Consider the following 24,821-nt stretch of genomic DNA (forward strand, 5'->3'; position numbering starts at 1 on the left):
TCCTTTGTAGTGTACATGAAGAATGAGTAATGGTCAAGTAGGAAATGTGGGAAAAGAAATGAAGGATTTAAAGGGTGAAATTTTATTTATCCTTCATTTTCCCATGATAAATTTACAACCAAAGAGAACGCACCCTAATAGAACACTTGTAAATTTATCTTATTAGACATTCTAATAGGACGCTTGTTAGAGCATTTACACCCGTCCAATTACATCATGTGAGGATAATTATACAGGAGAATCTGTGTTGTAAGCAACAATCAAGAGAATGATATATACACTGAATGCATACACAGTAGATACGCAGATGAAAAGAAAATTAGCTCAGCAGAACACTATAAATTATTCATTATATAAATGTATATGTATATATCACAACCTACTATAAGTTCCATCTACACCATCATCCAAAGTTGTCCAATCCCTTTTTCTGTAAACCATTATACAACATATAGTTATCTGCACGAAAAACTTGTCGATAGAAGTAAGAGTCTCATACCTCGATACGACACTGCTGTTTCTAGAGTGTCTCATCCACCACTTGTGAACTCCTTAGCCCCCAGAATGCCTGAGGCCTCATTTTCTTCTTTGTGGCAGAGAAATACCAACCCATTTGCGATCCGCACATTATACATTCAGCCATTGACCATGCATAACTGCCATCCAAAAATAGATAATATCTCAACAAATGCACAAAATCTTCTTTTATTTAGGACCATGGTTCAATCACTCGAAATAATTAGACAGCATAAAATGCAAAAGCAAAAATACTTGCCTTTATTACCATAAAGTTCAGGAAACTATTATAAAACATGCAGTGTTCAAATGCTTTTGAAAAATTAAGTCACACAAGAATAGCAGGGAACCAAAAAAAAGAGCATTTTGATGGTTTTCAATCTTTTGCCTTTATTACCCGACATAAAAAAAATGTGTTGTCTCACAGACAAATGATACTCAGGGCACTACGTCATCCAGAAACACCTAGCTATCTGAATTATTAAGCCATAAATGACATAGATGAAGAAATAGGCAATTGAAGGAGGGTATTTAGCTTCAACATACACAAAAATTTCATGGTTTATACTTAAAAGGTCTTAAAATAGTAAAACTACTAAGAACTTGGAATATAATTGAACTGTAGCATACAGTTAAGATACTATTGTGTTCTAGATGAAAATTGAAGAAATATCAGCACTTTAGATTGTTAAATGTCGCAACAATTATTGAGATCCAAAGTGAAAAAAGTGGGTATAGTTAGGATGGCAATTTGTTTTCATCCTACATTGAATAACTGAAATAAGTGAGAAAACACATGGCTTTTGCAACTTAAAAAATACTTGCAAAAATTCCTCAAATTAGGTGGTATCTGAACTGCTAATGGTAAATGAAATTTTACCCTGGAAACCAGCTATATTCTTTTACTGGACGCCCAGTGACTGCTATTCCATCTGTCCTGGTGAGAGTCATCACCTCGTGCACGTAACCATGTGGATTAGCATAAGCACCAAGTGGACCATCACTAGACATCACTAACATGTTACTTCTCTTTCCAATGAGAGTCTACACAGCACAAAAAATGTCATATTGTCTGAACAAGTACCTACAATTCACATATATGAACACAACTATCTTCGAAAGTTACCTGACAAGTTTTACAACGAATTTTATCGAAACTTTCCAGCAACTCAATCTCTTTCCGCAATCTATAAGTTGTTCCATCAATCTCCAGGAGTTCTTGCCTTGCAGTATCAGATATTGGAATTTTACTAGCAATATGGAATGAAAGAAGATCTGGTTTCATCACCAGGCTGTCCATGTTTGGGGCTTTAACAACTTGATTCCAGCGATCTGCAAATATTACAATCCAAAACATTTTTCAAACCAAATTTAGTGTCAATATCATCCGATTGGAACTCTTAAAGACGCTATCTTTCTACCCCAAGAGAAAAAAACAAACATGCCCCAGTGGATAGGTCACCACTAAGAGATTTTGAGAACAGAACAAAATATTACTCCTGCCTGTTGCTGCTATTACATATGCATAGTACATGTAACAGAAACTGCACTAAGTAGAAAACAATACCACTGTACCTGCTGCCTTCCTAGCAAGTACATACGAGTCATACATGCGGTAAACCCAAACGGGCCAGAAGGCTCTCGGAACATCACGAAATTGGGCTACAGAGTGCTTTCCCCATCCTACCTTGTTAGAAGGCTGCATGTATGAAATTGACCTCTTCCCAACTCCAGGACTGTTATCAGCATTCTGTTTGTTGAGTCCTAACCGCACTGGTCTTGCATGGTTTTCTAATGGAGATCTTTCTGATTGGCATTCATAAAATCGCTCAGATCTTTCATCGTCGCTACTTATGGACTCGTCATATGCCTCAGAATTATGAGAAGATACAAGAACATTATGATGCAGCCTCCTTTCTGTTGATGAAAGTTCACTTTCAAAACTTCCCTCTGACATCACATCAGAATCATTTCCTTCCTCACAGCTGTGATGAATAGTTGCCTGATAATTTCTTAATGGATCCAATTTACCAACAGCTTCCCGTGGTGTTCTTAATGGCACATCTTCCTGAATGATATAAACCTCTCCACAATGCTGTTTGGAAACAGCAGCATAATAGAAAGTTAACAGCGAGAAGACAAGCATACAAGCATAACTTAATTTCTTATAGCACTTACCGATCCTTCAACATCAATCCAACGGCGCTTCAGGCGAAAGCGCTGCTGTCCACGGGCAACAATATTTACAGAGCCATCTTCCAGTTTCCTATATTGCCGAATCTGTTATTAAGATAGTGAGAATTATTCACAAAATAGTACAGTCAAGAATTAAAACTATAGCTTAAGGTCTCTACTAATTTATAAACTGATATAAGAAACTGAGTCTATGATGCGACAGCTGCTCAGCACAATGCATAGAGTACATTTCAATCTACAAAGAAACACTTAGAGCACATATTTATGTGTCATGAAAGATATACAAAATGTTGATTTCTTTAGGCAAGCGCCAGGAGATGAATAACTGACAATGTAAAACAAACCATATACAGAAACTTGAGAAATATTAACTAAGGCCAGCCATAGGTGTGGGCTTGACTTAAACTTCTACTCACACCACAGCTTGCCCCACATTGGGCTGTGTTAACTCCTGCAATGCCCCAGCCCATGGGGGTGAGAGCCTGCTGCCTGTAGCAATACAAAGGCACAATGGACTCCACTACCACAGCTTGACCCACATTGGGCTTGTGTTTACTACTGCAATGCCCCAAACCCACGGGGGTGAGAGACTGTAGCAGTACAAAGGCACAATGGACTCCGTTAGCAGCCACTTGGCATCTGCTCTAGCTTTGCCAAAATGGTTAACCCAAGTTGCTAAATGAGGTCAATGAGCCCACCGATATATCCTTAAAACATAAGGTTTCCATCCGATGTTATAGGACTGATAAGAAACAAACATTTTTTAAAACCTTAAACGCGCGAGAAAGATATCCACAAAACCATAGTACCGTACAAAAAAAAAATGGGGTCATTTAAGGGATAGATAAAAGGCTAAGATCAGCCCAGTTGGAGGTGTCCTTCCAGAGATCACCCACATTTGGTTCTACGGATCTAGTAGATAGATGGACTTACAGTTAAATCAGCGTACTTAAGAGTTTCCCACACATGTATAATTGCATATATGTACATTATGGCTAATGATTAATTTAGAATCTCAATGTGATTTAATTTATTGCATATGGTCTGTTTTAATATATGCTCCAACTAATATATTACGAACATGGAGCAGTAATTCATCATGACATATAAATGACGTAATAGGAATATATGTATCAATCATCCACAATCAAAAAGAATAATACATAAAGGGTTCCACTTTGTACCTCTGCAGTAGTGCCAGTTGTTGAAAGCCTTCGCCTACCATTGTTGGGATCCCAGTAAACACGAACCTGAAGGGGAAACCTGACATAAGGATAACAATACTACATTTTGTACATGAAACAAGTGTGCATTCATAGGGAGGAAATTAATATCACATACCACACCAATTGTATAACGAGCATCAACATGTGCCATTGCTCTCTCAACACCAGCTATAAAATTAGGAGAAACTACTCTAAGGGGAAGTGTTGCCTCAGGAAATAGAACAACGCCTGTAAAGAAAGGTAAAATAATATAATTCACAAATTCAATAAATAGAAATGTGTATCAGTAGTTGTATTAGCTCGATGCACCCACTGACAAGTATGTGTTTCCCTTTGAGGTGGAAGTAATCTGTGATAGCAGAACACTAACTAGTTTATACATATAAATATGTACATAATATTATATACAGCATTAACATAGAACACATCACACAGTTCGTGATAGAAAAGTCATAATATTTCTTATATTATTCAAGAAGGCAGCCCTCTTATACACTTCTGACATTGAGAGTGAGATAGCATCTGCCAATGAAAGTTATACATAATATCCAAGCAGATAATTCCACCAGCAGTTTGACATCAGACTATTGCACAAAGAAGATAACAAATTAACAGGCCACTAGTAACAACTCTTCACTTTGCATCGGATAAAGTACCTTCAAGATAAAACAGGGGAAGGGTCAGCACAGCACCACCATCCAGAAATGCCAGCTTACTGTGAGTGTCTTCAACATCTGATATGCAATGATTAGTGAGTCAGAGATAGAGCATCTCCTTTTTCTCAAGTAAACTATTTCAAAAAATTGACAATGAATATTAGCAAAAAGTTGCCTACCACCGAGATACGAATGCAAGGTGACTAAATTGGTATCATATGTATATTCACCAGATGCAGAAGCTCCTGCAGAAACACGGCGACTACAAAATCCCAATGGAATGAAAAAAGGATTAGTGAATTGAACAACAATCGCCACACAAGAAATCCATTGATTCAGCAATTCTTGTAGACCCATTGCAAAATGCCAACATCTACAACAATTGACATATTGAAGCATTACTTATATCGCTTGAAAGTCCACTACTATCATCAAGTGCTTGAACTGCGGCTACAATATGAACCGATAACTTCTCTCCAATTCGCTTAAACTCAAAGAGCCACCATATGAATCCTAATTATGCTATGTTTCAACTTACTTATTTTCAAATCCAATGCATTAAATACACAGGTTATTCACACATGCACCAACTAGCAACACGAGTTCTCCACTAATTACATCCATTTCTGATCACTCACACAGCTGCATGTAACATGCATAAACATCAGATCCAAACAATTAAAAGCTTATTAAATATTTATGCAATTAACCGACTGGTTGATTCAAACAGTCTATCGGCTTCCAAAAACCCTAAATCCAACACCGCCAGGAACACGCAAAATTAGCAAGCAAAAAATTTCAGCTCAACCACGCATCTCACCCCAAAAAAAATCCCCCAAACCGAACGACAAAGCAATCAGAAACGAAATCGACAGCAAAAAACTACAAATCCTCTGGTAACAGAAATTAATCGAAACACTGACTACTCATCGTCAGACGATTCCTCGTCCTCCACTTCTTCGACTTCCAATTCCTCGAATTCGAGCTCCATAATCTGCTCGATCTGTTGCCTCTCGCTCTCCGAGATCGAGTCGTTTGCCATAGGGTTAGTCTCTATCCAACTCCGATTGTTCATGCTTGTTTTTGAGGAGCGAGAGTGCGGGAAAAAAGAAAAAAGAAAATGGGAGTTGTGTTGTGTTTTGCTGCAGCTGTAGAGACTAGAGAGTGGTGATTAATACGTTTGCAGCAGGTGCTAGAAACAATGTGGGTGTGTTCAGCATTTGACACATAATATCGATATATACATATACATATATACCTTTAAAACGTATATCCATATATTTTATTGTATATTAAACCGCTAATATTAAACCGCTAATTTAATCTTTTTCTTTTATGTTTTAATTTTAGTTTCAATTATATAGTTTTAACTTTAATGCTCATTTTCTGGTTCAAATTTTCAGGTTAAAAAATATTGATTTAAAATTACAACCGAATTTGTTTCAACTGGTTTTACCAAAATAAATAAAAATAAAATTAAAAAAAAAATTTCATGCGACAAGTCTCATATATGCTGCATTAAATTTTTAAATCCTCATCTATACTTTTAAAAGTATCATAGTAATTATAGCCGCCCTTATAAAAGATGTGATAACCATTTGTTATGGCTTAGACTTTTATTTCAATTAATACGTCACCCGTGCGATCTATGATGATTATTAAAAGTAAATGATATTTTTAAATAAATATAAATCTTAATTAAAAATTAAAATATAAGTCATTGTGAATTAATTTTATTTTAAAAAATAAAACCATTCACAACAATTACTCGATAAAGATATGCATATGAGAGAGTGAATTTGACGTTGCGATGATAAACTTAAAGGCATTCAGAGAAGATGGTGGAGTATATAGCAAATTGTTGCATGTTGGTCCTAAGAAATGGGATGAGATTCAAGTCTTCCACAATTTTATGTGTGTTACTTTGTCACACTCTTATAACTATTATTTTTATCATTATTTTTATAAAAATAAAATTTATTATAGCACTGTGAAGTATACTTAACTTTTATTTCAAAATTTTAAAAAATTATATAACATAACTTTTAATTTATCAACCTATTATTAACTATAAAAGTGAAATCAAATGATAAAAAATAATTATATAGTCTAATTAGATTATAAATTATATAATCTTGTTTTATATAATTTGATTCCAAATTCGCCTAAAAAATACAAAATAATAATAATAATTTGATTCCAAATTAGTGGCTCTGAATACAATTACGATGAAATATCTATCAACTAGTTTTACTCTCTTGCGATGCACAATGTTACCTACTTAATTAAAATAGTAAAAATAAATTTTATATTTTATTATATTATAAAAAAAAAGAGCTCTAATAAAAATAGTAGCGTCAAAATGAAGATAAAATTATCATATATATAGTTGATAGTGTATCAAATGGATAACCAAGATCTTAACAAAACCTTATTATATTTTAAAATTTCACCAAAATGTCTAGATATTTTTTCTTTCAAAATTTCTATTAGTAGAAAGAGTTTATGGAACTATTAAATATTTTTTAATTTTAAATAGTAAGTGTTAATATTTTTATAAATTTATTTATCTTTATATTCATAATTAAAATCCATATAAATTATTATTAATAATGATAATTGGTGTTTAACATAACCAACACCTAAGTCTATAAAGGGAAATCGTAAATTCTACCTAGTCGCGAAGGCCGGAAAGAGTAAAGGTAGCTGATCGGAAACCTTGCACAAGAAAGAAAACAAATATTGTATTCGAAAATATGAGAGAGCGTAAGTCATAATACACGAGCTCGGGCCCTATTTATAGATTTACAAACGGAGGGGTAAAATAGTAAAAACATCTGCGGTGCATGCGTCTTGCGTGATGGAAGGGTACGCTGGTAATTTTGATAATATGCGGGAGACCTTCCCGCGCGTTTGTTGGCTCCTCTGATGGAAATGTCTTTTCTGGCGAAGGCGTCTTCTCTGGTGATGTTGACATCTCTGGTGGAAGTGACTCTTCTGGTAAACACGTCTTCTCTGGCAAGGGCGTCTCCTCTGGCGGTAGTGACTTCTCTGGCAAGGATATACTTTCTGACTAGGATGCTTTCTCTGATGAAGATGACTCCTCTGACGAGGATGCTTCCTCTGGTGAAGATGACTCCTCTGACGAGGATGCTTCCTCTGGTGAAGATGACTCCTCTGACGAGGATGACTCTTTTGGTAGTGATGGCTCCTCCATCGAGGATGACTCCTCTGGTAGTGATGGCTTCTCTGGCAATGGCCATTTTTCCGCATGATTCTTCTAATTTATGTCCCTTCTCTACTCTGCACACATTACTCCTCATCAATAATTAATTGTACTATGAATGAAGAAAGCGATTAATTTATGTGGACGTCCTAAAATGGCAACAATTAACTATTTTTTTATGTTTTTTTTGGATGAATGGAGTATTATTTATTTTTGAAACAAAAATATCAAACATAATTTTCAATCTCCCCTTTTTATAACCTTAAAAATTCTATTTTGAGCTCGATTATATTTTCTATATTTCCATTTATTTTCTTTTTTTCGAACTCATCACTTGAAATCTGTCACACCCAAATTCTTGAATGAATAAATATAATCGAGGTGCAACTAATTCATAGAAATAAACAAGGAACAACCTTGTTAAAACCCGAATAATAAGATAGAGAGTCGGGCTATGCCCCTTTGGATCACAAGTTTTGTTTCATGCTTCTGACAACCGACATTCATTAGCATAAATTTAGTAGTGAAGAGTCTAAGCTCGGTCAAGTATATCATTTGAAATTTAACATGAAGATCTTAAGTTGGGAAAACAAAAAACGGATATAAGTGATTGCTACAGCGGAAGTCTAAATTAGGAATTTAACTCTAGCCGCAGCTCCGTCCCGTCAGCACCAGCCAGCCAACCTGAAAACATTTGAAAGTAATTTTGGGCTAAGTACTAATGTACTTAGTGGGCATGCATTTTCTGAAACATTTTATATTTTAATAAAGACAATTTATCCAATCATACTTGACATGACTTAGAAGGTTTTAAATTGAAATAACTTCTAAGCATGTTAAAATATTTTCTTTCATTTGTGCGCACATGTCACACTCCCTTTCTGTTACTCGCTGTGATCCCGGACCTTTTGCCACCGACGGATCTCTGTCTCCCGCTTACTTGAACTGAGGGCGTAACCCAGACAAGTTTACTTTGACCTCGGGACGCTACCCAGGCAAGCCTGTTATTTCTCATGCTCCGGAACACATCCAGCCGAGCACCCTTATAACGCCTCTGGTTAGAGCCCGATGGAGATCAACCCACCGAGTCAACTAACAAGTGTACACAATTCTCAAATAATGTGTTAGGTCATAAGAGAACCTCAATTGATTAACTGCGCGAGCCTTAAACAGAGCAGAGTACACATAAACATTTTATTGGATAAACAGTTTTCATTACATTAAATAAATAGTTTGCATTTCATTGAAACATTTAGAGCTTAATAACTCAATCATACTTTGTACATTTGGAAAGTAAGCCCACCTGGTTAGGCAAAGTCTGAAGATCATAATCACATATAAACCTGTCTTGGGAAAGCAGCGCTAATCCCCCTGGTCACAAAGCCTACAAGAAATTCTATTCTTAATAGGTCTCGTGAAGCTAATCTTAAGTCATGGTGTAGTGCTTAATATTCTATGATTCACTTAGTCGGGTTTTCAAAATTTAGTAAATAAATAATTGAAAACTAAATTCTTGAGTTAAGGACACCAACAATATCCTTACTCGATTTTCTTAAATAATTGGATTTATAATTAAAACCAATTAAATACTTTTATTGCAAAATAAATGCAATTTCATGTCATGCTTAACATATAATAAGTAATTACTTAAAATATGCACATAATAATATACTATTATTATGCAAATAATTTTTTAAAATAATTAATCAAACTAATTATAGTCAAATTAATAATTAAGGCAACCCAATTTAAAATAATAAGAGGCCCTCCTTTTTTTTATAAAAAAAATCGCAGCCCATATAAAATAGGGCAATTCATGCTTCCAAAAATAATTCAGTGGCCCATATTATTAAAAGAGCCCAAGCAAAATAAAATTTGAATCGGCCCAACTCCTCTAAACCTAAGCCCATCTCACTGGGCCCATCAGAAATCTCTCTCTTATCCCTCTCTTTCTCAAATCACACGCACCACACAGCTTCTCTCTCTCATTCTCACGCCTCTCTCGCCTCTCTCTTCTCTCTGCTCGGTCGAGGGCGCTACCTCCGGCGAGAAGCCGACGACCGGCCCTTCTCCCTCTACCCCATCTTCTTCTCCCTAGTTTTCCATCTACCTACACAAACACACGCACCCAGCGGCTGCGCCGCCCAGCCCTCTCTCCCTCACGCAGCAGGCGCAACCGCCGCCGAGCGCCGCCGCCTCCGGCGTCCTCGCAGCAGATCCGCCGTCGCCTCCTTCTGAAAATCCAGCGGACGACGGCAGCGGCTTCACGCCACCACCACCAGCGTCCTAGCCCCCAACTCTCTCTTTCCCCCTTGGCGACGACGAGCGCCGCCGCTTCCCTCGGTCTCTCTCTCGGCGACAGCAGCAGCCGGAGCCGCCCGCAGCCTCCTCCCTTCTCGCCCTCCGGCCGACAGCAGTAGATGGAGCAAACTGTCGCCGCCGTGCCGCCCTCGACAAAACCCAGCCCCCTGTTCACAGATTCTCTCTCTAACTCACATCCATGGTCAAGACTCACACACCCACAAATCGAGACGATCACCGGGAGTCATCTCCTTGGCCTCTCTTCTCCTCCAGTGACTGCACGGCTCCTCCTCCGGCGACGAACGCCGCCGGCCACCCCTCTCCCGACTCGAAATTTCACACACACAACAACCACTCTCTCTCTTCTTTATTAACCTCAACAAAAACAGTTCATGAAAAATCACTCGAATGTATGTAAACTCTATTCAAGTGCATATACAAAATATATATGTTGAAATAGTGCAATGAACGTATGCTGTGTATTTCTTTGCTTGATTGAGTTGGGATTGTCTTAGAGATGAATCGAAGTGGGTGTTTTACTGTGAATGATCGAAACATGTATCTCATACATCATGAATTGAAGCTTAATATAAATTCTATTTCTTGTTTTCTGATTCAGTATGCACAATAAGCACACAAATAAAGCATGCTGTGAAATTGAATGAAATGATAACATGTTTGAAAGAAATGAAACCTTAAGGTGATGGTTGAGCTCGGTAGTTTCTGTGAGTCAAGGAGATGAAATTTCTTGAAGTCCAGTGGGTTGAAATATCTTCTTAGATGTGTTTATTTGAAACAGAGTAAATGAGAAAGCTTCCCTTAGCTGATACAATTGAGAGGTAGTGGAGGTATTAACGTGTAGTGGGAGTAGTGGGAGTAGTGGGAGTAGTCAAAAATGGCTAGTGAAAAGACATTGAGTGTGAGTGAGTTGAATCATTGATTGGACAATTAAAATTTGTCAGGGTTGAATTATCGGGACTGTAATAATACTTCAGGGTTCGCTAAATAAATAACTCGTGAAAATACTTGAATGCTAAATTAAATAAATATGCAATGCATATAAATTTAATAACTAAATTTACAAATGCTTTTGTAAATCATTTTTGTTGGAATTAAAATAAATTCTTTTTCTTAATCCGGCGTGAATCATCTTAAATCTAAGTTTAAAATTATTCTAGACTTAGCTCGAGGAAACGGGGTATTACATCCCTGTGACGCCCGGGGACGAAGTACGGAGTGATCGCCGGTGCAAAGAGGCACGGACAAAGAGCGGCTCCGGTTAAGACTTCCAAGTGGAGGGGCGCAGGGATGAACCGGAACACACCCGAACGAGAGGAATTCTGAGAATATGCAGGTATGGGACTGCATATTCGAGGAGAGCTTAAAGGATTTGATTGGGCTACTCATATCAATAAAATGCATCTTCTTTTCTGGTGCCCACACGGAAGAAACTCCAAGGTTAAGCGTGCTTGGCTTGGAGCAATTTTGGGATGGGTGACCCCCTGGAAAGTTTCTCAGGGAGCGTGCGAGTGAGGACAAAACACGCTAGAAAAGACTCGTATTGGTCTGTGGGGACAGCCGTCAACTCTCATATCAATAAGATGCATCTTCTTTTCTGGTGCCCACACGGAAGAAACTCCAAGGTTAAGCGTGCTTGGCTTGGAGCAATTTCGGGATGGGTGACCCCCTGAGAAGTTTCTCAGGGAGCGTGCGAGTGAGGACAAAACACGCTAGAAAAGACTCGTATTGGTCTGTGGGGACAGCCGTCAACTCTGGAGCCGGGCTGTTACAAAATCTTCACTAATGTGCATAGAATGTCAAACTTTTTTCTTTATATAAATATGTATATCATCACATCACATAATAGGTAATCATTAATTTTACATTTATTTATAAATAATAAAAGCAACATGTATTGAATTCACCAAATATAACATATAATAAAATAGTAATATTATTAAAAGATAATTAGAAAATATGATATTGCTAAAGTCGTGGCCTAACTAACAGCAATTGATTGTTGACATTTTTTTAAATCATAACTTTTTCGCGTTTTAATTGAATTTATTTGCAAAATTGTCATTTAAATCAATTTGAAATTGAAAGTTACCTTTTTAATATAGTACTAGCATTTGCATCTCATGCAATGCACGGGAACCGACCGAAGGGACTTTACTTTTATCCTAACCGAACGATAGCAGCTTAAAGCTACGCCTATCACGAGCACGAGAATCAAAATCCTTGATCGACGAGGGAGGAACATCTCAAAGTACGGGGCAAAGGATCAAAGCGTTTTGACTTTGTCTCCTGGTGTTAGGTCCGGAGGGTCTCGAATAGGTGTATGGGGGGGGAATACACCTATAGGCTATTTTCGATCTTTACAAGAGATCAAAACAAAACTTCAAAACACAAACTCAAACACATGTTTACTGAAAAGAGTTTTGACCAAAACAGGGTTGACAACTAATACTGAATACTCTTCAGTAAGGAGTTATCAGTTAAGTCAAAAGACCTTAACTGATACACGTAAGGCTTCAATCGAGTTTGATAAACAGAGATGTCATGAATCTTACTGACTATCAGAAGATAGATCAGTCAGACTGATAACATACGCAGCGGAAAACTTTTGTTTCGCAATAGCCTGTGAGTTTAGCACATTGTTAGTCTTTAGGTTTCTCTTTGCTATTAATCAGTTTTCAGTTTACGAAAGGAAGAGCACGAGTAAGAAATTAAATACTGAAAGTTGTAAATAACACAGAGATTTTTACGTGGTTCGGAAAATACTTCCTACATCCACAGTCGGTTGATCAGACCAACAACTTCACTGGACAAGTGCTTACGGGTGCACTGCAAACCTGAACATGTGCTTACGGGTGCACACAACCGAAACAACCGAAGACCAATCTTCAGTACCAACACACCTTGTTGGATTTCTCACTCCTAGCACGCACTGGGCACTAGGATCTCACGGAGACTGAACACCTTTCTGATCTCCTTTGCAACACAAACACTCGATTCAGTCGGTTGAATGGAGGTTTGAAAACTTGCCAACTAAACTTCAAAGAACAAGTTCTTTGTAGTTAGTATGACCTAGGCTTTGGATAAACGAGGTTTGCTTAAGGTCTAAGAGGATATATGAAATCAGTAGTGACTTATTTTTGGCTTTGGGGTTCTCTTCTTCGATTCAAACTTTGGAGAGTCTGGGCTTTAGCTGAGAAACAATTTTGGCAGAGTTTCAGCTTATGTTGTTGAATCGGTGAAGATTGAAGTGATCCTTGAGCGCTATTTATAGGAGAAGTCTTGAATAGATCCGTTGGTGGAGAAGGTCTTCAAGATTTCTTCCGTTAGAGAGTAAGTTGAACTTGGGTTGAGGCTTCAATCTTCAAGGTTCCTTGTTTGGTGAGAACGGCTATGTTAAAGAGCAGGAGATGCGACATCTCTGAAAAGGTAATCACCAAAGAGGAATGACCTCTGCAGAGAAAGGATGATCATAAGATCTCTGCATTTAATGCGGTTGTACTTCTGGAGTACGTGACTTCCTTTGAACGTTGAAGGTTCAGTCCGAGGAAGAAGGTTTAACTGATACTTGACTGTAGTATCAGTCCGCTGATTCCACGTGGCACGCATTAAGTAATCAGTCAAAAACTGATTCTTCGACTAATGCTTCAGTCGGCAACTTCAGTCTTCAGTCTTCAGTCCTTTGTTCTTCAGTCTTCAGTCTTCAGAACTACAACTAAACTAGAAAAAGAACTCTGACACTTGAGTTCGAGCAGATCTAATCTATTACAACAGAAACCTATTGATTTTGGTATCATCAAAACAAGGATTAGGATATTTCATTATGTTCCCAACACCTGGGATCCACCACAGGTTGGGTTTGAGAGCTATGTGATGGGTCACTATCCAGCACGGTTCGGAGAGCACTTTTAGTCTGTGTTGGTGAATAGAAGCCCCCCTATCAAGCAAGAAGGAAGCGGCTCTTCCCACGGCGGAGTCACCATTGACTCTATTTATTATTATGGGAAATCACTGTATCAAGATCTCAATCTGAGATCTTATTTCGGTTCGATACGTCCACCTACGAGACTCACCTTTGGCTTTCGCCTCGGTAGGTGTATTATTATACATTTTCCCAAAAGAACATTCATTCATTTCTTTCTTCCCCGTCGACCACGACGACTAAAACGACGCGAAAAATCCAGAAAGGGCCGGTGGTGGGAATTTGGGAAAGTCGGGCCGATCGGGTGTCTTCATTCAAGCGACGGTACAGAAGAAGAACGAAAGAAAATGAGAGGCCAGCTCGTGCGTATGCCAGCGTTACGGCTTAGCCAACCACTGCTTAGGTTGCTTTTACAGCAGACCTCTCCCATGGCACAGTTGGGCTCTAAAAGGCCAAATAAGTAAGATTTTAGTGATTAATAACTTCATGAAACTCAGTACATGTCACGACCGGCCTTAATTAGGGATAATTAAGCCGGGAAACCATGACTGGGGAAGGGAAATTACGAAGCGGGTTTAGAAAGGGGTGCATAAAAGAATACTCAAAGAGCTTGAATACGCGTGAAATATTCCTTAAAAAGGAAAAATGCATAGTTCGCATAAAAAGGGTACTCAAAGAACTTGTATACGCGTTATATTCCTTAAAATGAAAAAGGCATCGTTAGGGGCTTGGCTAAAACATTATCAGAGTTTGCAACGGAAGGCGTAACTGAAATAATCAGTGTTTATAGCGGAATGCATAACTGAGATACATGTATGAAGACATGTATCCTTTCTGAGCCTACTTTAAGTTCGACAAAAACTCCACTCAGCAACACTTCATCGTCCATCACAGCTTAACCTGCACAAACATAAACAACGAAGGGCTAAGTACAAGAGTACTTAGTGGGTAGTTGCCAAGCATATAACATAACATCAACAACAAAACACAACATCGCATAAGAGGCATAAGTTTCTTTCAAATCCTTTGCTCATTAAACATTTCCAAATTCATAAATAGCATGAGCGCATTCTTCATCATCAACAATCATAAACACGCATCGTGTCGTGGAGAAGGCCTTCCCCAACGAACACGGGCATCGCGCCGTGAAGGGGGCCTCCCTCAGCGGTCACGGCATCGTACTATTGAGGGAGGCCTCCCCCAATAGACGTTGTAACACTGGCATACTGGCATCGCGCCGCTAGGGAGGCCTCCCTCAGCGGACACGGGCATCGCGTCGTGAGGAAGGCCCTCCTCAGCGGACACGACATCGTACTGTTGAGGGAGGCCTCCCCCAACAGACGCAAGCATCAAACATAAGCATAAACTTATCAGCGTAAAGCATTCAAGCGTAAATAAGCGTAATCAAGCGTAAATTACATAGGGCGTAAATAGTATAAACAACATAGCGTAAATCATTTAACGTGCAGCATAATAAAGCTTAACTCATTTAAGCATAATAAAGCATACCACACTTGAAGATCCAATTTGCATTTTAAAGCATAACACTTGCATAGCATTTTATTTACGCGTAAGAAATTGCCCACCTGATAGCAAGGTTTTGCTAAGGTACTGTGACTCCTTGAGTAGTTCTTACTCTCGCGCTTGACCTTAATCACGAGAATGTAAAATAAGACATTGCCTCGAGGAAAATTCTCAATTAATGAGAAAGCGTAATTTAACTATTATGCATGAATCTGGTATGCATGTACTAATCTTCTGAGCGATAATCGGGAATTCTACTATTAATCCTCGTTAATAGATTTAACTAATTCTCGTCTAACGCGATCGAATAAAGCTGTGATTCTTCCTTCCTCATCGAAATATTCTAATTGTGAAATAAACCTCGCATTTGTACTCGATCGAAAATAAAGGACTAACTCAGCTTAAATCGAGGTGTGACCTCGTAGAAATTATCGGGCTTTTCGATAGAAACATAATTTGTCACAGCCCGCCCTAACTAAGGATAGTTAAGCCGAGTGATCTACGACTAGGGATGGGGTTAAAGAAGAAGGGGAAGAAAAGGGGCGTCATTTATAGCCGTAAAACTTACTCATCTTAATAAAACTCGTCATTTTTATTCATGAATACTCAATTGAAAAATAGTCTATGAAAGACAGCATAAAACTTAATTAATATCATTAATCAAGTTATACATCATATGAAACCATTCTCTTAAGACTCAAAGTATGACATAACATACTATAACATCAACAACATCTTGCAGCGGAAAGTAGCTAGACATATGTATGAAGACATATTCTAGACAGGTTAACTATTTATTAACAACCCTGGAGACTCCGCTCATTTCAGCACCATCATCACATCAGCTCAACCTGCACATTTAGAAAACATATGCAGGGCTGAGTACAAAAGCACTCAGTGGGCACGTATGCCTAGGTATAAAAATACATGCTTCAAAACTGTAAATTGTCATGCCATCATAAACAGTACAGCAAGGGAGTTTTTCGCTAAAAAGGCCCAAGCTTACTAAGTTCATTTGTGATTCTTAAAGTACGTCTGCAAACTAAGTTCTCTTGTAATCTATCATATCTGGAACTGTGTGCCGGAGAGGTGGCCACCTCTCACGGTCACTTGACCGGCCAACCCGCTAGATGACTCACGGTCACTGGTGTACACTAGCCCTGGCAGGATAGCTATCAACTGCTCAGGACCCGAATTCGATTGCATCATTGGCAAAGCCAAAGCAGATAGATATCATACTAAAATTTAAACATTTTATGGCAAGACAATACTTGAAATAACTTTAACTCAAATATTTTGTAACGAAATAACTTGCTCAAATGTAACATTAAACTCATTTGATAGATATATATAAACTGAAATTAACAGTTAAATCATCTCATGCATTCATTCGTATAAGAGGCCTACGACACGCAGGGGATCTCTATATACGTATAGTAAAAGTAATGCCCACCTGATTGCAGTGTTTTGCTACTTAAGACAATGATTCTCTTTCCTTAGCGCGATAGGTTACTCAGACGCTTTTGTTTATTTGAACCTTTGATAACACGAAAACATGTGTTCGAGTGAATAATAGAAAAGATAACAACAAATGCAGTGAATCACTATTCACTCATTTCTCTAACTACCCATATTTCCTTAAACAACTATATCTAACTCATATACAATCGTTCTTCCTTTATCAAAATATTTCATGTACCTTTGAGGATGTAGGAAATTCCATTTTATATTATTCATTTATTTATCTATTATAAATAAAGAATAATTCTATAAACATAAAACGTTTTCCTTTTCCCCATTTAATAATGCCAATCACCAATATATATATATATACATCAATAGCTCATTTATAATCTAAAAGTGATATTTTATCAACAATAAAACTTTAAAATCCTTAATAGGAATTATTTTGAATCATTTCCATCTCAACAAAACTGTATAGATTCAACTTCAACTAATAAACTGCTTTTACTCCGAACTCGTATGGAGTCGAATTTTATATCAATAGAAACCTCTTTGAGTCTAGTTTAATTGAAAAAAAAGTATGTTGAAAAACTCCAAGTAGTTTAAGAGATATAGCGATTTTCCCATCGCCTACCAGATTCGGCAGTTTCTGCCAACTGAAAGTCCAGATTTTTGAAAAAATAGAAAACGTTACCTGAATGAGCTCAAATTTTATATGTAGATAGCTAACACATATATCTTCATACAATAAAAATTTTAGAGCTAAATATCAACATATGGTTACTGAAATAATTACCCTAATCATCTGCCTCACGACAGTTTCAGCAGATACTGGCAGTAGACTTCTCAAATTTTAAAAGGGTAGTAAACGAAGTTCAAATAACATGAAACTTTGAACAAATATTCACCACACTCCCATCTATACCCCAGAAATTTCCCATAATATAATAGAAACGGGAATGCATCGAAATAAGGGCGTCAACTTACCCTTGTCCAAGTGAGCACTAATGGAAGTTGTCCGTCGGGGGTTTTCCGGTCGTCGTTCCGCGATGGTGTTTAGCCGCGAAGGTCTACTACTTAGTTTTCCTCGTGCGAGGTAGATCAGGCTACACAACGGTGGTTTCTCGATCCTTTTTCGTCGTAAGGATAGTGAGAAACGAAGGCCGTAAGTTGGCCGGTGGCTAAGTCGGGAATTCGACGTTGGCCGCCGAAGGATATTGCGGCCTTTGGTCAGGAAAATATAGAGAAGGCTTCGGCATTTCGATTGTTGGGTTTGGTAGCCTGAAGATGGAGGAACGAGTACACGTTCTCGGTTCAGAGCCTAGTGGCCGGTCGGCGAAGAAACAGCCCGGCGAAGGGAGCTCACTTGAGCTCTTGCAAGTAAGAAATTTAAAAAAAAATTCTTCTAAACTCTCTCTTGCCTCACACCTCTTGCTGCACTTCTATTTAACAAAGGGAGAAAAAAAAAATACAGTGTTTACAACACTCACAACACTCAACTCACAACCCGTTATACCCCGAGAAAATTTCTATCTAATTTTCTCACACCAAAAGCTTCTAACTAAGCTTTTGTCTCAAACCCTCAAACTCTCGTATTTGAGATTTTACTTCAACTTACTCTTGCTCTCTCTAACAGAAAGAAGTATTTTCTGCTTTGGTGTGTTTTTAAACTGCTGCGAATCCTAGCAATTTATAGGCAAAACTGGAATAGTGTTACTGTAGCAAAGGTTGAAAAAATCATGTAGCAAAACTGGAATACGTGAAAGTCCAAAGCAGCCAAAATTTTCTGCAAACCACCAACTTTTTTTTGACAAATTGTTAGCACCAACATTTTGACTAACAAGGGAATAGTGTAGGAATTGATGTGTTGGATGAAAAATCGAGACATACGTGTAGTGCCGTGATCTAGTTTCTCCTAGTTCCTGTAATAATTCTCCAATTCTCGTTTAATAAATACTCGTCGTATTTATATAAATTAAATCCTCAATCTTGAGATTTAATACGTGAAAGTCGAAATTAATTCGCGACTTAGTACTAAACATATAAAGCGTGAAATAATAAAATTATTATTAACATAAACTCGAGTTATAATTCTAGCAATTCGATTTAAATAACACGATTTATGAAATCGGTTATAAATCTAAAATTTCTAATACTATTGATTAAATCAATCAACTGGTAATGCAAGGTCTCAAACGTGTAGCTAAACCAATAATTTAATTATTGGTTTGATTCATGATTGAATATTAAATCGCAGCTCTGTATCTCTTATACAGACTTTTGCTGAAATAATATTATCTGAATAAAATAGTCACAATAAATAATTAAAAGAATTTTATAACTAATGCACATGTTTAATCTAATATATATTTAAAAGAGCGGGGCATTACATACTACCCCCCTTAAAATAAATTTCGTCCCGAAATTTGCATACCTGGTATTCTAGCTTGTGATACTAGTCATTCGTTTCATTCATCTCTTTTGTAGCCTTTTCCATCCTGTGATGGTTCCACTACATGACGAGAACAATATTATTGCCTCGTAACACTTGAACCTTGCAATCTAGTCACTAAACTGATTTCTCTTAAGCCCTGAGCTTGGACTATCTCATCTTTCTTAATCACATACTTTCTTAACTGCGAGACGTAATATTCAGTGTATACATCCACAATCCTCCACTAACCATTAGTGCACTATTCCTGACTTTCGTGAATCCTTTCGTTTTTATTATTCTTGAGGCGAGACACATTTTCTCACCAATATCCATTTTCATTTCGTGCTTTCATAATCCTTTCTTGCAATTCACACTTAACTATTGATGCAACTACACAGCTTGATATTGTCTCCGGATGGTGAACAATTACTAAACCGAATAAGGCAATCACCAATCAGTACTTCATATTTAGTGGTGAAACATCTTATCTTAATTTCCAATTGATGGTACCATCATAAATCTTCACTAATTCGAATCGTCTCTGTTGTCTTACATTGAAATTTCTTTGCTCGAAAAAGCACTTCAAATTCTTGTCAGCTATAAGGACCTCACACTTAACTCCGTAGAGATAGTATCTCCAAATTTCCAACACGTGCACAACCACAACGAGTTCTAAGTCATAAGTCAAGTAATTCAACTTTGGGGCTAATGAGACATAGTGCTCAAGTTCTCTGAAGTTTAAAACAAATACTTGCTTCCTATTGATGGAGCTTTTGACACTTTAGCCGAAGCAATCACCCTTCTAGTGTGAGGTTGTTGGCTTTGAGGTTGGGTTGGATCTTAAGTCTTATTCTAAAGTTCTTTTTCTATTCTCGAATTTTTCTGTTGTTTTCTTCATTCCATTTTCTTTCCTTCACCACATCTTGAGGTGGTGTATATCCAGATTGTGTCGGAGTCTTCCCATTCTCCCTTGGTAGCAGTGATTCGATGGTGAGAGTCTTGCTCGTTGGTTGCTCCTACGTAATATTTCTTTGGCTTGGTAGGGGAATTGAATATCTCATGACGCCATTCGTTTGCGAACTCCTTCACGCGTTTCTCATAAGTGTCCACCACATTCGTCCTGAAATTTTGTTGAAAACTCTATCATACTAGTTATCTGTCCTGGTTCTCCACTTGGGATTCCAGAAGTTGCTTTGTTTCTACCGACTATCGGTCAAAAGATAGGTTGATACTTAGTGTATCTTTCTAACTGTGAGAATATCACCTTCTAGTACTTCGAGAACTGACAGCAAACTAAGTCATTCTAGTCATTACTGTGCTTATCGTGGTAAAATAAGATCTTATTGTGACAACTACATAGTGTGAGTCTATACATTGGGATGACGCCCTACTCAAGGTCAAAATCCTAATTGACGATCACCGAGATCTTAGTTATATGGGCTGACCAGACCCAGCACAATGAATCACTCAGTCAAGTGGGAGCTTCGCCCCCAATCATGTCAACTTCTTATCTCTTATAAAGCTCTAAGTCAACTTCTAACTTAAAGCACTTACTAATAAGTGTTTCATCATAAGTTATTGATACCATGAAAGTCCATTCTATGTTGTTCTAGCCAAGCTATCATGACTAACATCATAATCATAAGCAACATAAGTTCTTATGTGAAAAACTTAATCTCACCGCTATTGAAATAGCTCAAGTGAATCCTTAGTCTTAAAGCATTGCCTCTATGTTGTAACATCTCTATGTTAAACATTTCTATTTTACCAGTTTTTACTTAAATCGATCAAGCGGTGCTATCACGATTAACATTCTCAAAGCATTCTTGGGTGGTACTCAAACGGTTTGTAAGAGGACCCATTATTCTAATCGTATAGGCAGCTAGCCTAAAACGACAACATAAAGCTTTTTCATTCATTCATACATACATACTTCTGTTTCTTTTGAAACCTTAACATATATGGACATTTAATGTCCCTTTCATGAAAACTTTGCTTATGCCGGAAAGATTCAAGGAATCTAACTCGACCATACATACATACATACATTGATTCGTTAAGGGCTCGGGTTGTCCCAAACACGAAATACATTCATTGAGTCGTTATGGGTTCGGGTAGTCCCAAACACGACAAAAAGCATTCACATAGCATCGTAAACATAAGGCGCACATTTTCTTGAAAAACTTTCATAACATCTGAAATACATATATGTATATTTTTGAAACTATTATCGTACCTTTGTTGCGGCAGTGTGACGGCGAGCTGAGGGTTACTGACATTCTTAGAAGTCTAGAGATACTATTCTAGACTCGACATCAAAACTTATGATTATCAGAGACATGAAAGGAAACTTATGCTCTATCTCATATTCTATCTCCTTACTCAACTCTATATAAACTCTCCACTCATCTCAAATCCTTAAGTTCAAGGATAGGTTTCAAGAAAATCATGGTTCCAAGTCTCGATTTGTCTCTCATATAAGGCTCGTCTAATCTCATTCAAACACATAGACAACACAATCACCTAAGGCCCATAAGAAAAACACAATCAAACATTATCAAAACATGCTTTGTTTTTACATTGACTCAACTTCAAAATCTAACCTGTTCTGACTCCGACACCTCCTGGACTCGAGACTCATACCAAAAGAAAGATCTTCGAGTCTAGTTTCATATAAAAAGTAGAGTCAAAAACTCCAAGTATTGTAGGAGATATGACTGTTTTACTACAGTCTACCATATTCGGTAGTTTTGAGCAATCGAAAACTTGGATTTTTGAAAAATAGTAAACGTTGTCAAACTGGGCTCAACTTTGGTGGATATCTAGCTAACACTATAAGGTTAATACCATAAAAATTTTGAAATCTAGATCACACAGGAAGCTACTGAAATGAATGACTCTTTCTTCTGTTCTCTGAAATTCTCGGTAGTAATGTGCAGTTTAGGTTTTGTATTTTATAAAAATAGTAAACGAAGTCCAAATGACTTGAAATTTTACCGGTGTGCTTAAGACTCATGTAGAGATTTGCTATAAAATTTTCAAAGCTATTAGACATCTAAAAAACCATCGATCACAGTAGGTCAGTAGGCCTACGAAATTCCCCAAAATGTCATCTCAAACTCTTAAATGCTCAACCCAACATCCTTCAATGAAAACCAATCAAAGCTCATTTTAAACACATATAGCACTTGAAAACATTCAAGCACATTATAATACTCATCATACTCAATCTTGACTCTCTTCTTACATCATAACCTCAAATCTTAAGTAAAACATTTCAACGAACGCATCATTAAAATTCTCTTCTCATTTTCGTGCTCAAAATTACTCAAATACTCAAACATGATCTCATTCATCATATAAATCATTATACACATATAGATTCCCTTTTATCATGTAAACTAAACTCTAATGAAACTTCATGTATTATCATAAAACTCTTAATAAAACATGACAAACTTTCACATAATGGTCATAAAGCAATTAGACCTCATTTTATCAATCATCGACTTCTCAAAATATGAAAACTCAAAAACTCATACAAACTAAACTAAGTCAGAAATTTCTTAGCCAACAAAAGACTTACTCAAACATAATTATACACTAATATCATGCTCAAATACATATATCTTAAGCCAAAATCACTTAAATAACACATAGGCAAAAAGTCCTGATTTTTATTAAAGTAAACTCTTTGAAATTTAATAAACACACATGATACCTTAATCCATTCATAGATCTATCAATCTTAGCCAATTAATCACACATATAACCCATCAATTTACAAATTAGAGCATAGATACACATATCCCTAATTTTATTAAACTAACTCATACCAAAATCATCAATTGACATCATATACTCAATTTACTCCCTCCTTAGAATAATGTCTACGTTCCACATAGGCATTAAGTGCAAGGTTCTTGTTTTCATCGTTAGTGGTCCTAACTCAAATTCTAATTTAGAAATCATGTGAGAAACTGTAGTAGCTCTTCCTACAGAAGTGATTACTCTCAACTTGGGACTAGCTCGTTTTGGTTCGAGTTTGAAGGTAACATGCTTCAAACACTTAAAGAATGCAAGGCTCCTGCATTAAACAGGATTCTAACTGGTGCATCCAATATCTTGCCCATACTACCTTAAAGTCCTGCCTTAAACCAGCACTTAAAACTCAAACATCTCTTCATCAGTATCCATCTTCTGATGAGCGAACGTGATAGCTCACAGAGTTCTCAATTATACTCTACAATCGATTTCTTTCCTTGAATCAAACTTCGATAATAAGTCTCTCGCTGCTTACTGTACTCCTCGGTACATATTTCTCAAGAGTAGCCTTGAATTGTTCTCAGGTGTAGTTTACCAGTTGCTCGGGTGTTAAAGTCCTCTGACGTGCCTCTCACTAGTCTTATACATCAAGAGAATCTACTAGGATAACTCAAAAGTTGTAAGAGTTCAACCCTAGAATGACATCAAAACAAATTGTTTCAAGAGACTCAAATGAATGACCAGAGGGTAGAATGAAGTAACTACCAGGTCGAACAAAAATGACCTAGAGTAAGAACCCATCTGGCTTTTCAACCGAAAGTTGAAATACATGGGTTTATAAACCCAAAACACGTCTACTGAGATTTGGATCATGCGGACTGGCCAGGTCCAACATAATCACTCCCCAGTCACACGGGATATACTATCCCGAACTTGGAAATTCTGTGTCTTCTAAACCCTCATAATACTATACATAACAAAACTTAAGTTGATACCAGCAAGCTAAAAGCTTAAACTCAGGGTCCTATGTTCTAGACTCTTGTTTCGAAAGTTCAATATTTTTCGACTCTCCTCTCATGTTGCGGTGGTGGTGGCGGAGTATTATCCCGCCTATCCTTCACATCACACTCTTGATGATATCTTTGAGGCATTTTTTTTTTTTTTTGAAATCACAAAAGGAAAACTCAACTCGACCAACGCTCTAAGCATCCTCGAAACTCAAGTTCAATTTACTAACTCAACTTTAAGGAAACCTTCACGGTCACCTTAACATTCATCTGTAAGGCAATAAGCACTCACGAAATGCTAACAAAAAGACCACTCTGGTCAACCTAATATATATCCATCAGTAGAATGCCTCTTTTTAGAGGACTTACATAAAGGGGTTATATAAACCCTACAAAAACCATAGTATCTATCGTAATGTCCCTTCTAAACCGACACCATTAATGGTGCTATGTCTCGGTTTGGACTTCCTACGGTAATTGTTACCAGTTAACTCATCTAGTTGCTACTTTAGCACACTAGGAACATCCATCTATTTAACATCAGTAGGGTACTATATTCGCATGCT

The 24,821-nt window shown here is 37.3% G+C and overlaps 1 protein-coding gene and 1 long non-coding RNA gene across 2 annotated transcripts; both read right to left on the bottom strand.

Moving 5' to 3' along the window:
* Positions 1 to 319: 319 nt before the first annotated feature.
* On the bottom strand, positions 320 to 5,817 carry LOC130994856 (uncharacterized). Its single transcript, XM_057919963.1, has 10 exons — positions 5,518 to 5,817; positions 4,774 to 4,856; positions 4,595 to 4,672; positions 4,054 to 4,166; positions 3,897 to 3,962; positions 2,695 to 2,796; positions 2,092 to 2,611; positions 1,643 to 1,848; positions 1,397 to 1,560; positions 320 to 656 (listed from the first exon to the last, which is right to left on the bottom strand). Exons 1-10 carry the CDS (start codon positions 5,667 to 5,669, stop codon positions 521 to 523), a joined length of 1,620 nt encoding a protein of 539 aa, XP_057775946.1. The 5' UTR covers positions 5,670 to 5,817; the 3' UTR covers positions 320 to 520.
* A 10,248-nt stretch (positions 5,818 to 16,065) lies between these two features.
* On the bottom strand, positions 16,066 to 19,650 carry LOC130995033 (uncharacterized). Its single transcript, XR_009092017.1, has 3 exons — positions 18,037 to 19,650; positions 17,039 to 17,122; positions 16,066 to 16,436 (listed from the first exon to the last, which is right to left on the bottom strand). It is a non-coding gene; the product is annotated as an uncharacterized LOC130995033 (long non-coding RNA).
* Between the last annotated feature and the right edge of the window lie 5,171 nt (positions 19,651 to 24,821).

Source organism: Salvia miltiorrhiza, chromosome 7 (assembly GCF_028751815.1).
Source record: "Salvia miltiorrhiza cultivar Shanhuang (shh) chromosome 7, IMPLAD_Smil_shh, whole genome shotgun sequence".
Classification (NCBI taxonomy): domain Eukaryota; kingdom Viridiplantae; phylum Streptophyta; class Magnoliopsida; order Lamiales; family Lamiaceae; genus Salvia; species Salvia miltiorrhiza.